Source organism: Durio zibethinus, chromosome 12 (assembly GCF_047325235.1).
Source record: "Durio zibethinus cultivar Kanyao isolate XHJ-2024 chromosome 12, ASM4732523v1, whole genome shotgun sequence".
In the NCBI taxonomy this organism is placed as follows: Eukaryota; Viridiplantae; Streptophyta; class Magnoliopsida; order Malvales; family Malvaceae; genus Durio; species Durio zibethinus.
In genome coordinates this window covers 24,084,781-24,100,905 of record NC_143173.1, presented here as the reverse complement: position 1 = coordinate 24,100,905, position 16,125 = coordinate 24,084,781, and the positions used below count along the sequence as shown (strand labels likewise).

Here is a 16,125-nt window from a genome sequence, read left to right as displayed (position 1 = left end):
CTTTTTAATTTTATTAAAAAGTATAAATGATGAATGGCCCGAACAAAAAGATCATCCCAATACCTTGGGCAATAGCTATTGGGATGTTACAATTACATTGCATCTAAATCAAAAGTCGAAGGCATCTCGATGGCACTCTAATTATTGAGCTCAAAATCTGGTAGAGAAAGGTGAACCCACTCCTCTTGATTCACCCTCACTTCATCTTTAACAGCATTAATGGCTAACTGGGCAAAATCATCTTTCATACTTTTCCTTGCATCTGGGTTCATGAATCCTTCAGGTCTGAAGGTTTCGTACAAGTGTGAGATAAACATCAGTATTGCTGTCTTCCTTGATGGCCTTCTTTTGACTTCCCATTCTGCCATCTCATAGCTTAGGCCTGTCCTGTCGCTATTGTCCACTATTGTTGGAGGTTCTTTAATTCCCTGTAAATTTTTGCCTAGCCCAAGTCTTGGACACCAGCCTTTGTTGATGACTTGGCTCACCACTATCTTTGGAAAATACTGACTTTGAGATCCTTCTCCTACAAAATTGACCAACTCAAAAGATCGATAAGAGCATTCCAATGCTTCTTCGATAGCCTCTACATATGGAGTGTTCAGTGGTTGGGTCACTAGCATGTCTTCTTCACTAACTACCACTACTAATTGACCTTTTACATTAAATTTGATCTTCTGGTGCAAAGTAGAGGGCACAGCTCCTGCCATGTGAATCCATGGCCTTCCTAACAGACAGCTGTAGGATGAAGAGATATCCATCACTTGAAATTTCATATTGAAAGTGCATGGCCTAATTTGTAAGGGCATCTCAATATCCCCCAGGACTTCTTTTTTGGTTTTATCAAAGGCTCTCACAATCATCTGACTGTCTTTCATATGAGAGTAATCAATGGGTAACTTTGCCAACGTTGACATAGGCATGACATTGATGGCAGAACCATTATCGATAAGGACTTTGGCTATGATATGGCTCTTACACTTGACTGTGATATGCAGAGCCTTGACATTTTTTTCCCTTCAAAAAAATCTCATCATCACTGAATGAAATGTGATTTGGCATAACTAGATTCCTAGCCAAATGGTTCACATATTCGACAGACACATTATGTGCCACGTATGCCTGATTCAACACTTTTAACAAGGTATTTCGATGTGGCTCTGAGTTCAACAACAGTGATAATAATGAGATTCGAGCTGGTATTTTATTCAACTGTTCCACAACTGAATACTCACTATGTTTTACCAGCTTCAAAAATTCACAAACTTTCTTTTCTGATACTAGCTTTGGCTGATCTTCTTCAGGCTCTATCTCTGGATTATTTCATCTTTCTCTTTCTTTAGCCTTCTCCCTTCTAGCCTTTTCTAGCATTTTTGGGGTGTAACATCTCTCACTTCGAGTAATGCCTCTTACATCAGTAATATTGAAAGCATCAATTTTGGAGACCTCTTCTTTTTACCCTTGCACTACAGTGTCACATCCATATCTCTAGGGCACAGCTTTATCATCTTTGTATGGAAAAGAGTCAAGACTTTAAAAGTTACCGGCCTAGGAAAGAGCTTGTCTATGATTGATTTTGGTTTGTTTCCACACCGAATTGTCACTGGTTTGGGAAACAACTTTTCAGGCCTATCAGTCATGTACACCTCAGCATTCTTCAAGCCTTCTTTTTCTTCGTAGACCTCCATCTGATGTGAATCCAAGAGTTTTTGCACCTCTCGGTGAAACTGCTTACAGGTCTCAATGGAGTGGCCTCTTACCCCACTATGATACTTACAACTAGTACCAGCTATATATGCTCCATGATAGCTGTGTGAACTTACCAGTTGTATCATGTCTGCTTTTCGTAAGACATCAAACAATTGATCGAGAGGTGTCTTAATATTTACCACTTCCTTCTTCACATGACACTCCTGTTCTTCACCTATAGCATTCACATTATGATTTGGCAAAGGATTGCCACTAACATTTGGTGCAGTCATCCCTCCAGTGTCAAAGTAAATCATCCCATCCTTGATCAACCGTTGCACTTTGTATTTCAGGATAGTGTAATTTTCGATGGAGTGACCAGCAATCCCATAATGGTAGTCATAGTGGGCGGTGGGATCATACCACTTGGGGTAAGGTGGCTTGAGGGGTTCCAATTTACTTGGAGCAATCAAATGATTATTGTAGAGCTTCTTGTATAATTCTGTATAGGTCATGAGAATAGGGTCAAAAATAGGTCTTTCACGAGTGGTTCGTTGCTCCCGTGAGCCATCAACAGGGTTAGTTGGACGAATTTATGGTCTTGGGGTAGGTTGAATGTTAGAACTGTACATGGTATTTTGGGGTCTATTAGAGGTTTGATATGTTTGGTATGTTTGAGGGTATGGTGGTTGTGTAAATGGTTGGTATGGGTGAAAGGTAGTATTATTTATAGCAGAGTGATATGACAGATATTCTGGTGGAGAGTAAAGCGAATAACCCTTGAGCTGCTGTCTATCAAAGCTCATAGCCTGAGCTTCAATTTTTTTTTCTTCGAGATTCTTTTGCTAGATGCTTCATTCCCTTCTAGCTTGCCATTCTTGATGGCGCTCTCAATGATTTATCTCGAGATTACCATATCGGTAAAATTCTTTGTTGCATTCCCTATCATCTTTTCATAATAGGGAGGTTTTAAAGTGCTGACAAATAGCACTGTAGTTTTTTTTTCGGTTAGGGGAAGTTGTACCTGAGAAGTAACATCCCTCCACCTCTGGGCATACTCTTTAAAGGCCTCATTTGACTTTTTCTCTAAATTCTGCAAACACAAACGATCTGGGGCCAAATCGATGATATGTCGATATTGACTGATAAAGTCATGTGCCATATCGCTCCAAGAGCGAATGCGAGTCCTGTCCAGCTGAACATACCATCTGATCGCAGAGCCAATAAGACTGTCCTGGAAAATATGCATCAAGAGTTTCTCATCATGAGCATGAGCTGCCATCTTCCTGTAATACATGGTGATGTGGGTTTTGGGGCATTTTGTACCGTCATATTTTTCAAATTTCGGTACTTTGAACTTATGGGGGATGACCACATCAGGAACTAGGCAGAGCCCAGCAGCATCAATTGACCCATAGAAGCTAAATCTTTCCACAGCCCTTAGCCTTTGCTCTAGCATGCTAATCTTGGAACTTTCTTCAGCTTCCACTCTCATATTTTCCTTCTCTTTTTCTTTTAAATCATCTAGATCAGGAATTGGTTCTGCTACCTTTTCAGTGAAGACATGATTTATATAGCTATTATATTACCCTGGGTTAAAAGCTGATGGCATTCGAAGATATGTTGGATATGTGAATTGTTGTGGTGGGACCTCTTGGGCAGACTGGGCTTGAGGTGGACCAAAACCTGGAGGGTACAGAGGTCCTGCCATAGCACTTCGCATATCCAATATATCCTGGAATGCCATCAGCTTTCAATCCATGGAACTAACTATGTTGTTTGTCTGATTGTATGCATCTGCATTACTTTCATGATCATGTTTTAACACAATCATTTGCATCCATTTCATATTAGATTTCATTCAAGAAAATGTACATTTTATTTGTGTATCAAAGCATCATACATAAGGCACAGCATAACATTTCTAATCATAAGTATGATACTCAAGGTCCCAGGATAGCTCAATCTAGCGAAAACCCTGCTCATCCATACAACACAAGATCCAGAGTAAGGAAAATGGAGGAGGAAAGTTCTCATAGATTTGAAAAGCTAGAAAAAGCTCAGGAGAAGATTGAAAGTGAGCTAAGCAAAATTTTGGAGGCTCTCAATAACATGAATAAAGGAAAAAGAGTTGAAAAAAATACAAGCCAAGAAATTCTCTCATTACAAAAAGTGGCTGACCCTCTGTACCCTCCAAGTTTTGGTCCACTTCAAACCCATTCTGCTCAAGAGGTCTCGCCATAGCACTTCGCATATCCAACATATCCTGGAATGCCATCAGCTTTTAATCCAGGACAGTATAATAGCTATATAAATCCTGTCTTCACTGAAAAGGCAGTAGAACCAATTCTTGATCTAGAAGAAAAAGAGAAGGAAAAGATGAGAGTGGAAGCTGAGGAAAGTTCCAAGATTAGCATGCTAGAGCAAAGGCTAAGGGCTGTGAAAGGATTTAGTTTTTATGGGTCGGTTGATGTTGCTGGGCTCTGCTTGGTTCCTGATGTGGTTATCCCCTATAAGTTCAAAGTACCAAAATTTGAAAAATATGACGGTACAAAATGCCTTAAAACTCACATCACAATGTATTACCGAAAGATGGCAGTTCATGCTTATGATGAAAAGCTCTTGATGCATGTCTTTCAGGATAACCTTACAGGCTTAGCAGCCAGGTGGTATGTTCAGCTAGACAGAACCCGCATTCGCTCTTGGAACGATATGGCACATGACTTCATCGATCAGTATCGACATATTATCGATTTGGCCCCTGATCATTTGTCTTTACAGAATCTGGAGAAAAAGGCAAACGAGTCTTTTAAAGAGTATGCCCAGAGATGGAGAGATATAGCTTCACAGGTACAACCTCCACTGACAGAGAAAGAGACCACAGTGCTGTTTGTTAGCACTTTAAAACCTCCCTATTATGAAAAGATGATAGGGAATGCAACAAAAAATTTCACTGACATGGTAATCTCTGGAGAAATTATTGAAAGTTTCATAAAAAATGGCAAGTTGAAAGGAAGAGAAACTAAGAAGGCATTAGAAAAGAAAAAAGCTCAAGCTCAAGCGGTGAGCTTTGATAGACAACAATTCAGGGGTTATCAACCCTATCCATCCCAAGGTTCGTCTAGATTCGAAGATCTATCGCTAGACATTGACTTCAAGGAGTCGCCACCAATCTTTTTTATCTAGGTGCGATTGGTCACCTAAAGAATCTGTCCTTCTAGGGAACACCTAAGTTTAAGAGTCCCTAAAAGAATAGGTTCAGATCTACTAACCAGAACAAAGTTCGAGAGTTCGGTTACGTGTGAGGAAGGTTATAGCACCCTCACAACGCCCATCAAAAGATGGTACCAGCTTAAATTTGTGTTATCCAAAAGCCTTAAAATTTTACCAAGTAATTAATTATTGAAAATTTTTTCAATTGACTCTAATACTTTTAGCAGAAAATTAAGAAAATTCCCTCACCTCAAGAGTATGCAAGAAAAACTACTGTTTCACTTGCAGAGGCTCCGTCGTCGGATTATTTAAAGAAAAAAAAACAAAATCAAAATTAAGATAGAAAGGAAGGAAATAATGATTGTTCTTGTGTAGGGAAAATTGATACTTTCAACTTTTCCTCAAAAATTATTTTTTTTGAAATTTATTTTTTAAGAAAAATTGATACTTTCAACTTTTCGTCAAAAATATTTTTTTGAAATTTATTTCTAAGAAAAATTGATACTTTCAACTTTTCCTCAAAAACATTTTTTTTTGAAACTTTGATTTTCAAGGAAAATTGATACTTTCAACTTTTCCTCAAAAATTTTTTTTTGAAAATTTATTTTTAAGGAAAATTGATACTTTCAACTTTTCCCCAAAAATATTTTTTTGAAATTTATTTCTAAGGAAAATCGATACTTTCAACTTTTCCTCAAAGATATTTTTTTTGAAACTTTGATTTCCAAGGAAAATTGATACTTTCAACTTTTCCTCAAAAATCTTTTTTTTGAAAATTTATTTTTAAGGAAAATTGATAATTTGATACTTTCAACTTTTCCCCAAAAATATTTTTTGGAAATTTATTTCTAAGGAAAATTGATACTTTCAACTTTTCCTCAAAAACCCTTTTTGAAATTTATTTTTAAGAAAAATTAATACTTTCAACTTTTTCTCAAAAACCCTTTTTGAAATTTATTTTTAAGGAAAATTGAAACTTTCAACTTTTCCCTAAAAATATTTTTTTTGGAATTTTTGATTTTTATTTAAAGAAAATAGAATAATAAAAAAAATAAAATAAAATAAAAAAGAAAGAAAAGTAAAAAAATAAAATAAAATAAAGATAAAAAGAATATTAAATAAACCTAATCTAATAAATTAATTAATTAATTTAAAAAAAAAAAACCTGGAGCGGCTCGGCTATCGGCTCGGCTCAAGGCAGGAAAACGGCTCGGGGGGAGCGGCTTGGCAGCTTGGCTCGGCTCGGCTCGATTCGGAGGGGGGTTGGCAGGCGCGGGTCAGGAAGCGGGTCGACGCTCGGGTCGGGTCGGGTTTCGGCAAAACGCGCGGATCTTCTGATTAACTTAAAGCCAAAACAACGTCGTTTTGGGAGGGTATAAAAGGCAGTTCCCTTCGTTTTTCGACAGAACCCTTCTCTTCTCTCTCTCTTCTTCTTTTTTCCTCTCCCTTCTCTCTAAAAACTGAAGAACACCAGTGGAATTTTCTTCGGATTCTGGAAAAAGTCACCGAAATCTAAAAATTTTACCGGAAGTTGGCCGAAAGATCACCGATTTTTGGGATTCTTCGTCGGAAACTGGGTTGGTCGCCGGAAAATTCAAACTTCGCTGGAAAATGCAATCGGAATTTGGAATTTTCCAGAAATTCCCAGAAAAAAATCGCCAAAAATTCTAAAAAATTTTTGCTAGCTCCCAGAACACTCTTAAACTTTTCTTAGCTTCTTATACGCCTCCTATTCTCTCAAATCAGTAACTTTGCTCACTGTTTTCTGTCTTCCTCATCTGTTCCAGAAGGTGCCTTTTATAGGGGTTGATTAAGAGTTCCTGATCAATCCCAATTCCTCCTTGGACGGGGATTCAATCTTTGAATCCAATTAGACTCTTCTGATTGAATTTCCCTCCACAGTGAGATTCTTCAACTTTTAATCTTAGCCCTCCAAAATAAAAATCAAAATAAAAAAATACTAGATAATTAGAAAAGATAAGATAAAAAATAATAATAATAATAATCAGATAATAAAAAAGAATCAGATAAATTTAACAGATAATTTAAAAAAGAAGATAAACCCAAAAATATATTACAAAAAATAAATAAATAAATAATAATAATATAATAATAAATATATAACTATATACATATAAATCTATTCTAAATAAAAATAACTAAATACAGATATACAAAAGAAAAAAGAAAAAAAGAAAAAAAATACAGGATTAAAAAAAAATTCAATTGGGCCTTACCCATTTGGGCCAGGCCCAATTGATTTGGGCCTGGACCCAATTGGGTGTCTACTCGAATTAGTCTGATCGTCACGGTTTACACTATTGTGAGGTATTATCTGTTTTAACCCTCTTGACCTTACAGTTTTGTCTTACAAAAGGCGTCTCAGAAGGAAAAAATGATGTGAACCTTTTTATACCCTAATGACCTTCTTATTATGTTCGATGTGAAATTTAAGACTTCCCTTAAATCCGTGACACAAGTACGAGATTAATGTGGTCAATTGTACTATTTTTATAAAATTCTCGTGTCCATTTTATGTGAAGAACTCTATATATAAATGATCAAAATTTACTTATATAAATTTAACTTTTTGTTTCTCTAATACATTATCTTTTATGATTGTCACTTTGAGATCAAGTACGCCTTAATCCTATCATGATGATCACATAAGCGTTTAATTGGTTAATTAGCGCCCGATAAATGCTCGGTAACTTATTGGCAAATTGCTCGTGCCTATTTGAGCATTCTTAAAATATTCTTTTTGGTAAAAAACTAAGAACTATATACGGCTGGAATCTAAAATTTTTTTAAAAAAAATGTCACCCGATTAATCCTTATTAACTGAGATAAATTCGAGTGGCTTTGACGATCGGCTATTTGTAAGTCTGATAATTTATGTCGTGTTTTATATTAAATATAATATGAATAATTTTGATACGAGTACGATATGAATATTTAAATAATATAATATATTTATTATATATATTATATGTGATATAATATGATTAATATATTTAAAATTAATTTATATCTAAATAATATAGTATGATACGATTAATATAATTATATATAAATAACACAATTAAATAGGATTAATCTATTTATTTAAACAAAAAATCATATAAATTAATATTTAAATAAAAAATATTTAAAAATTAAAAATTTATAATTTATCTAAATATCAAAATGATACAAGAAATATGAATATTAATTTATTTTTTAATAATTTAAAATAAATTTTAAATTTTTTTATATTATGAATAATATTATATTATAAATATATCATTACTATTTAACACGAATATAATATAAATAATATTATATTTTAATTATGTTGATATAATTAAAATATGAAATATAATTACATTAAATTTATATATATTTTATATTATTTTTATATCAATTATTATATCATATTTAAAATTATCATATATAACTATTTGTTTTTGAAATCATGACACGCTGGCTTGGATGTGCACCGTGGCCATTTCATCTAAAGAAATGGGTCGTTAGATGTTCAAGAACCATGATGTGGAGCTTGCGTTGTGGGGCGCAAAATTACGAGGGCCATTAAGGCTTTATTATTTTTTAGTTATTTTATAATAAAATATTATATTTATATAATTAATTATTATATTATTATATAATCAATTAATAAATTATAATTAAATTAAACAATTAATTCATATATAATGAAAATTGAATCAAAATTTAAAGATTTTAAGATTTCTTCCATACCATTAAACCAAAATTTGATTGACTATATCATAACAATTAAAGCTTCTGGAAAGTCATAGCTTTAAAAAAACAAAAACCTTTAATAAGAAGATAATGACAGAAATAGTCGGCGCATGATGGCATCTGGTTGGAAATCATTAATGGTAGTTGAAGTGAAGATATTTCATTTTAATTAAAAACTTAGAATTGCATTTCCATTTCAATAAATAGTTCATCTTGATTATATAAAAGAGTAAATAAACTTTTCCGATTAGTCTTGCTGTTAATCCCCAAAATATCAATTTGATTCCATGTTGATGTGATGACAATTCGATTCCCATTAGCCTCCCCATTTAAAGATGATCATAGATAGTAAATAAATAATATTTCTTATTATATGATTTATTTATATTAAATTTAAATAATAATTTATTTATTTATTTATTTATTTAAATAAAAAATTTATCATTCGTAATAAATTTAAAATGGATACTAATGATGTTTTTTAAATATCAAATATCTGAATTTATTTAAATTTTAATAAATAATAATAAATATTTAAATCTATATCTAAATTTATTATCCGTGTATATATATATATATATGTAAAATCTATAAAATTTTATATTTATAGAATATTTTAAACCTTAAAAATAATTTTTATTTATTATTAATTAAGATTAATTATAATTTTAAATTTTAATTATTTTTTTAACTAAAATTTAAATAAACGAATATTTTAATAAATTCAGATATTTAAATAAAAATATTTATTTAAATGGATTTAAATTTGAATGATGATATGAAATTTAAATAAATTTAAATATTATAACTATTAAATAAATTTAGATATAAATATTTAAAAATTAACGAATATTCCCTCTATTACCTTCCTTATTCCTTCTCTCAAAAATTGTATAATTATCATTTTTTTTCAATAAATATTTCAACTGATTGTGTAAAACAGTAAATAAAAATTTTCCCATTAGCCTTCACGTTAATCCCCAAAATGTCAATTTGATTCCAGCTGGAGTGATATCATCTTTGAATGTTATAGCATTTCACAGTTTTCTTAAAGGTAACTTTATCTATTTATAAATAAATGCCATAGCTTAATTTCTGTATTCATTGACAATTATCAGAAAGTGGTGTGCTGGTCAAAAATGGCTGCAACTGCTGTAGCTTCTAGCTATGACCGTTCGACAAAAACAAAACTCATGGACTTTGACTCAACTAAAATAAAAGATATTATTTGATACATTGATAATGATAAAAGATAAAATGATGAACATGCATATGTTTTATTTTTTTAAAATTAGTTTTTTAATTTTTTAAAATATATATTAAGAGATATGTCTCAAATTTTCCCATTAGCCTTCCTGTTAATCCCCAAAACGTCAATTTGATTCCCAAGTTGGTGTGATGTCGATTCCAATTAACCATCCCATTTAAAGATGGTAATGAATAATATATAAACGAATATTTATTATTATTTTATTATTTATATTGAATTTAAATAACTAAAAATAAAATAATTAATAAATTTAAATAAAAAATTTATTATTTATGATAAATTTAAAATAAATACGAATAACATTTTTTAAATATTTAATATTTAAATTTATGTAAATTTTAATAAATAATAATAGATATCTAAATTTATACTCAAATTTATTATTCATTTATATATATATATAATACATAAAATTTTATATTTATAAAAGATTTTAAACCTTAAAAATAATTTTTATTTATTATTAATTAAAAATAAACTTAAATTTTAAATTAAAAATTTATTTCTTTTATATTTTGATAAAAAAATTAAATAAATAAATATTTTAACGAATTCGATATTTTAAATGGATAATATTTATTTTAATAAATTTAAATTTAAATAATGATATTAAATTTATATAAATTTAAATATAAATATTTAAAAAATAACGAATATTCCCTCCATTACCTACCTTATTCCTTTTCTCAAAAATTGTATAATTTTCATTTCCTTTTCAATAAAAATTTCAACTGATTGTGTAAAACAGTAAATAAAATTTTTTACCATTAGCCTTCACGTTAATCCCAAAATGTCAAGTTGATTCCAGCTGGAGTGATGTCATCTTTGAATATTATAGCATTTCACAGTAAATAAAATTTTCCCATTCGCTTTCATGTTGATCCCCAAAATATCAGTTTGATTCCCAAGTTGGAGTGATGTCATCTTCCAATATTACAGCATTTCCCAGTTTTCTTAAACATAACTTCATCTATTTATAAATAAATTGCCATAGCTTAATTTCTGTATTCATTGACAATTATCAGAAAGTGGTGTGTTTGTAAAAAATGGCTGCAGCTGCTGCAACTTCCAGCTATGACCGATTGAAGGAACTGAAAGAATTCGACGAATCCAAAATCGGAGTTAAAGGTCTTTCAGATTCTGGCAACAAAACCATCCCTGATTTCTTCAAACATCCGCCACAAACTCTCTCCGATGTTAAATCCAAATCTTCCGAAGCAAGAACTAAGAATATCCCAGTCATCGACCTGTCCAAGGTAAACACCCCTGATCACCACCAGGAAGTCGTTAACCAAATCAAAGAAGCCGCCAAGTCATGGGGTTTCTTTCAAGTGATCAATCATGGAGTACCCATATCAGTACTCGAAAAGACTATCGAAGCTATCAGAGCCTTTCACGAGCAGCCACAGGAAACCAAATCAAAGTACTATAAACGAGAAGAATCGCATGGAGTAATGTACACTAGTAATAATGATTTGTACAGGGCTGAGGCTGCCTGCTGGCTTGACTCCTTGAAAGCTTGGATGGGACCAAAGCCATTGGACCCGGAAGAGTTGCCGGCCATTTGTAGAAAAGAGGTGGTTGCATGGGATTTGAGCGCTACGAAGGTGGCTGAGACGGTGATGGGGTTGTTGAGTGAAGGGTTGGGGTTGGCAGCTGGCAAGTTCCAGGAGCTGACGTTTAGTGAGACAAGGGTTTTGGTGGGGCATATCTATCCGTATTGTCCACAGCCGGATTTGACTTTGGGGATAACATTGCATACGGATCCAGGACTGCTGACGGTGCTGTTGCAGAATCAGATTCAAGGGTTGCAGGTTCGGCATGATGATGAGTGGGTGGATGTGAAGCCTGTGCATGGTGGTCTCATTATCAATGTTGGTGACTTTCTTCAGGTGACGATCATAATTCCAAAATATATATAATTGCATTTTAACATTTCATTTAACTCTTTCAAAGGTATATTATACTTCAATTTCATCAATCTGTATTTCCATTATACTTTAGAAAGAGTTGGGCCAATTAAAAATAATAATGTAAGAATTTGATCAACATTTATTAAACAACAAAAACTTAATTTGTCTTATTTTTATTAAATCATTATGTCAGAGATTTTTAAGCTTTACTTGATAATTTTTTTCAAAGAGATCCAAATTTGTCAAATCCTTTTAATTGTAGAGCAGGAAAATGTCGGTCAAATGCTGACACCAATCACATAGAGTATTATATTATATTATCCTTTTATTAGTATGAATGTTATATTTAATATATTATATGTATATAAATTATATATTTTATCAATAAATAGATAATGATAATTTATTAATAAAATAAAAGAAATATATATTTAATTAATAAATATATATTTTAAAAATTATATATAATTATTTTAAAAATTAATATGTAATTTTAATTTGTATATATTTATTTTAAAAATTAATATTTATTTGTTAATAAATTATTATTATTATTATTTGATTAATTAATAATATATAAAATTTATATATTAATAATATATCGAATATAAACTTTTATATATATATATATATATATATATACTAAACAGTATTTTGGTGTGGCTTTCTCACATTTGATTTGAAAAACTTGCAATCATAAGTTAAAGACCAACCATTTGTTACTAAAAAATTAGTTTCATTTTTAGCTACAAAAACGTGCTTAGTTAGAGAAAATCTCCTTCGGGAAGTGATAAATTCTGACAATTCTGTTTGTGTTTGTCCGTTTACATATATATGCATGGCATTGCAGATAGTGTCGAATGGGGAGTACCAAAGTGTGCAACATCGAGTGGTGGCCAACTCCTGTAAGGAACCAAGGATTTCAGTTGTTGAATTTTTCAATCTCTCCAAATGGAAGGGAGATGGTTACTATGGACCTCTACCGGAGTTGTTGTCGGAACAGAAACCGGCAATGTATCGTGATTTCACCGCTCAAGAATTCTTCGAAAACTTCTACTCCAAGGGCCTGGATAGCAAGTCTCTCATACAAAAAATCACAATTAATTATGACTAGAATTACCATTACTGGTTGATGCAGCCATGGGGATTCTCTATCATTATCTAAGTAGACTGATACAAGATAATAAGTTTGGTGTTATAAGGCTTAGAGCCTGCATTGTGCAAGTGAGTATCTGTTCTTTATGTTCTTAAAAAATAAAATAATACTAGTAAAGCTAAAAGTTAAAAAAAATTTGTTTTTTTCTCACTTCAATCCAAAATAAAATACTATGGTTTTATGCAACAAGTTTTGGTTGGTCACTTTTGTTTTCCTTTTTTAAGTTATGAAGTAGACTCGTCAAACTTTACATAATAAATAATGGATTATTATGTACCCTATATTTAATTTAATCTGTTAACAGTTGCATTAAAAAAAGTAATATTTAAAATAAAATGTTGCCAACAGTTCTGATAATTAGTATAGTATTAAAATTTTAATTTCAGTGATTATAATTTAATTTTTGATAATTTTAAATATAAAATTATTTAAAAATATATAAAATTATTTTGTTCATATAGAAAAAAAAGATTTGAAAAAAGTAAAAGTAGAGCCAGTTTTTCGAGTATATAATTTTATAAGGAATTTACATGAATTGTTACATAATTTTAAATTGTAGTTATAGCTGACAAAGTTGCTTGGAACCCAAAAATTTGTCCGGGCCAACCCGTGATTGAACCTGGGTGGATAAAAAAAAAGTCGAAGATAAAAATTTGAAAAAATCTGAACCCTAAAAAAACCTTATATTGACATAAACTGAATTCGTCATAACTCAAATTTACAATTATCCAAACTTGAAATAGATTTGATCTTAAACCCGTTAAAACCAAATTATAATTAAAAAAACCCAAACTATAATTATATGACCTTTTTAAAAAAATAATAATAAATGAAAAACATTTTTCTTAACTAAAAATTTTAAAATATTATCATTTATAATTATTAAATAATTATATCAATAACTTATCATTAACAAAATTAATATTGAATCCTTAAATTCAATTATGAAATAAAATTAATTTTGAAACACACTCAATATAAATATCAAATAATTTTTAATACTATCCTTATTATATTTATAATAATTATCAATAAAAATAATATCATTAATTTAAATTTGATTTCATTATAAAAATAATCATTCACAGTATATTATTGATTTATTATAATTATTTCACATTAAAATTTTAAATTTAATATAACAATAATTCAAATATAAAAATTATATTATAATTTCACTATTTGATTAAATTTTATGTCTTGGGAAAATATTAATATTATTATGAACAAAATTAACTTTAGATTATATTTTTCTTAGTGTGTCAAATATACTAAATATTAAATTATTTGAAAATAAAATAGTCTTATAAATTAAAATATATTATTTTTAAAATTGAAATATGACGATGAAAAATATTTAATAACAGTCTGCTTGAGAGTTGTTTTCATCATTGAATAACAGTCTGCTTGAGAGTCGAGAGTTAGGATATGGTATTGATTTTGGGAATTTTTGTTTGGAGGCAATTGTGAATTTGAAATTTTTGTTTAGAGGGGATTGTAAAAATGGTATTGCTGCCATTTTTTTTTTTTTTGTTTTTTGTTACTTTTTAATTTTAATATTAGATAAAATATTTAATATAAACTGATGTTTAATTGATTTGTTAATATATATTATAAGTAAAATTAAGGTGATGATAGAATTAATTATTATCAATAGTAAATCAAAGGATAATTTAGAAGTATAATATACTAGTAAAAATTTTAATACAATTAATTTTTATATTTAATTGATATTAAGATTAATTATATTTAAGTAACTATACTCGTTGAGTTTAGGGTTACTGGCATTATAATAATTAATTTAATAATATCTATTATTTAACATTCTAATTGAATATTTGGTCAGTTGGTGTATATCCAATGTAATTATATTTATGTTAATGTTAAAATGAGTGATCTTTTAATAATGTTTACTATTTACTTTTGTGAAATTTGGTCAATTGATATGTATGAATATATCTAATGTTATTATGTTAAAAGTCAATTGGTGTTTATCATTTTTTTCTAATTCAACATTCTAATGGAACATTTGATCAATTATTGTATACGATTATATTTAACGGCATAATATTAGTATAATAATTCGTATACAAAACAAAAATAAAACAAATATAAGGTTGAACTATTTAATTGATCAATTATTCATAATAAATATTTTTTGTAAATGATAATTAGTATTTTTTTAATAATATCTACTATTCATCATTATAATTAGATAATTGGTAATTGATGAATATTCTTAATTTAAAGTTAAATTCAAAATGATCAAATATTAAAATTAGATCAATACTATATAAATTAATTTTTATATATTATGATTTTTCAAAATTTTTAAGTATTAATTATTAAAATTAAACCAATTAATTGATAATTTTTTAATATCTATATTCAACATTCTAATTGAACATTTACTCAAACAGGGTATACGATTAGATCTAATGTAAGTATGTTAGCTTTCCATTTATTTCCAAACCAATTTATATATATATATATATGTAAGAAAAATTCTTAAAAACTTAAAATATTTGTTAGAACATGATAATATAATGACTAAAAAAGCTAACAAAAGAAAATAAAAATAAAAAATGAAAAATTGTAGGACTAAGTGGTTAAGGTTAGGTGCGATCCAATGAGTTATTGAGTTAAGACTTAAGAATAAAAAAATATTTATATAAATGTTTAGTGGGCTTTATTTCCCAGAAGTTATAAGATTTTGGACTTTTATGGAGTCCAATGATTTGGACTTTTATTTTATATATTAGACTTATATTATTTAGCTATTTGAACTTATAAGATGGACTATTCTAATAATGGATAATTTATTAAAAAAGCATTTATATAAATGTTTAGTGGGTTTTATTTCCTTGAAGTTATAATATTTTGGATTTTTATGTAATCTAATGATTTTGGATTTTTATTTTATACATTAGACTTATATTATTTGGCTATTTGAACTTATAAGATGGACGAAAAAAAAAAAGGATAATTTATTTTTTATCATAGCAATAGATAATATTAAAATACAAAATTATTATATAATGAACATTTATATAAATATTTATTAACATTTAAATTTTTAACTTTAATGTTTTTGCCACATTTTATTTAATGATATAAAAAGTAAAATTAATTATTATATTCGA

General features: G+C 29.3%; 1 protein-coding gene across 1 annotated transcript; it reads left to right on the top strand.

The window, feature by feature from the left end:
- The first annotated feature begins 10,878 nt into the window (after window positions 1–10,878).
- On the top strand, window positions 10,879–13,132 carry LOC111296866 (1-aminocyclopropane-1-carboxylate oxidase homolog 4-like). The gene is made up of 2 exons (XM_022891340.2): window positions 10,879–11,805; window positions 12,677–13,132. The coding sequence occupies exons 1-2, from the start codon at window positions 10,960–10,962 to the stop codon at window positions 12,938–12,940; spliced, it is 1,110 nt and encodes a 369-aa protein (XP_022747075.2). The 5' UTR covers window positions 10,879–10,959; the 3' UTR covers window positions 12,941–13,132.
- Window positions 13,133–16,125: the final 2,993 nt, after the last annotated feature.

Coding starts and splice junctions, on each gene's coding strand:
- LOC111296866 (XM_022891340.2), top strand. CDS start 10,960: ATGGCTGCAGCTGCTGCAACTTCCAGCTATGACCGATTGAAGGAACTG. Junction 11,806..12,676: donor ATGTTGGTGACTTTCTTCAG/GTGACGATCATA, acceptor ATGGCATTGCAG/ATAGTGTCGAATGGGGAGTA.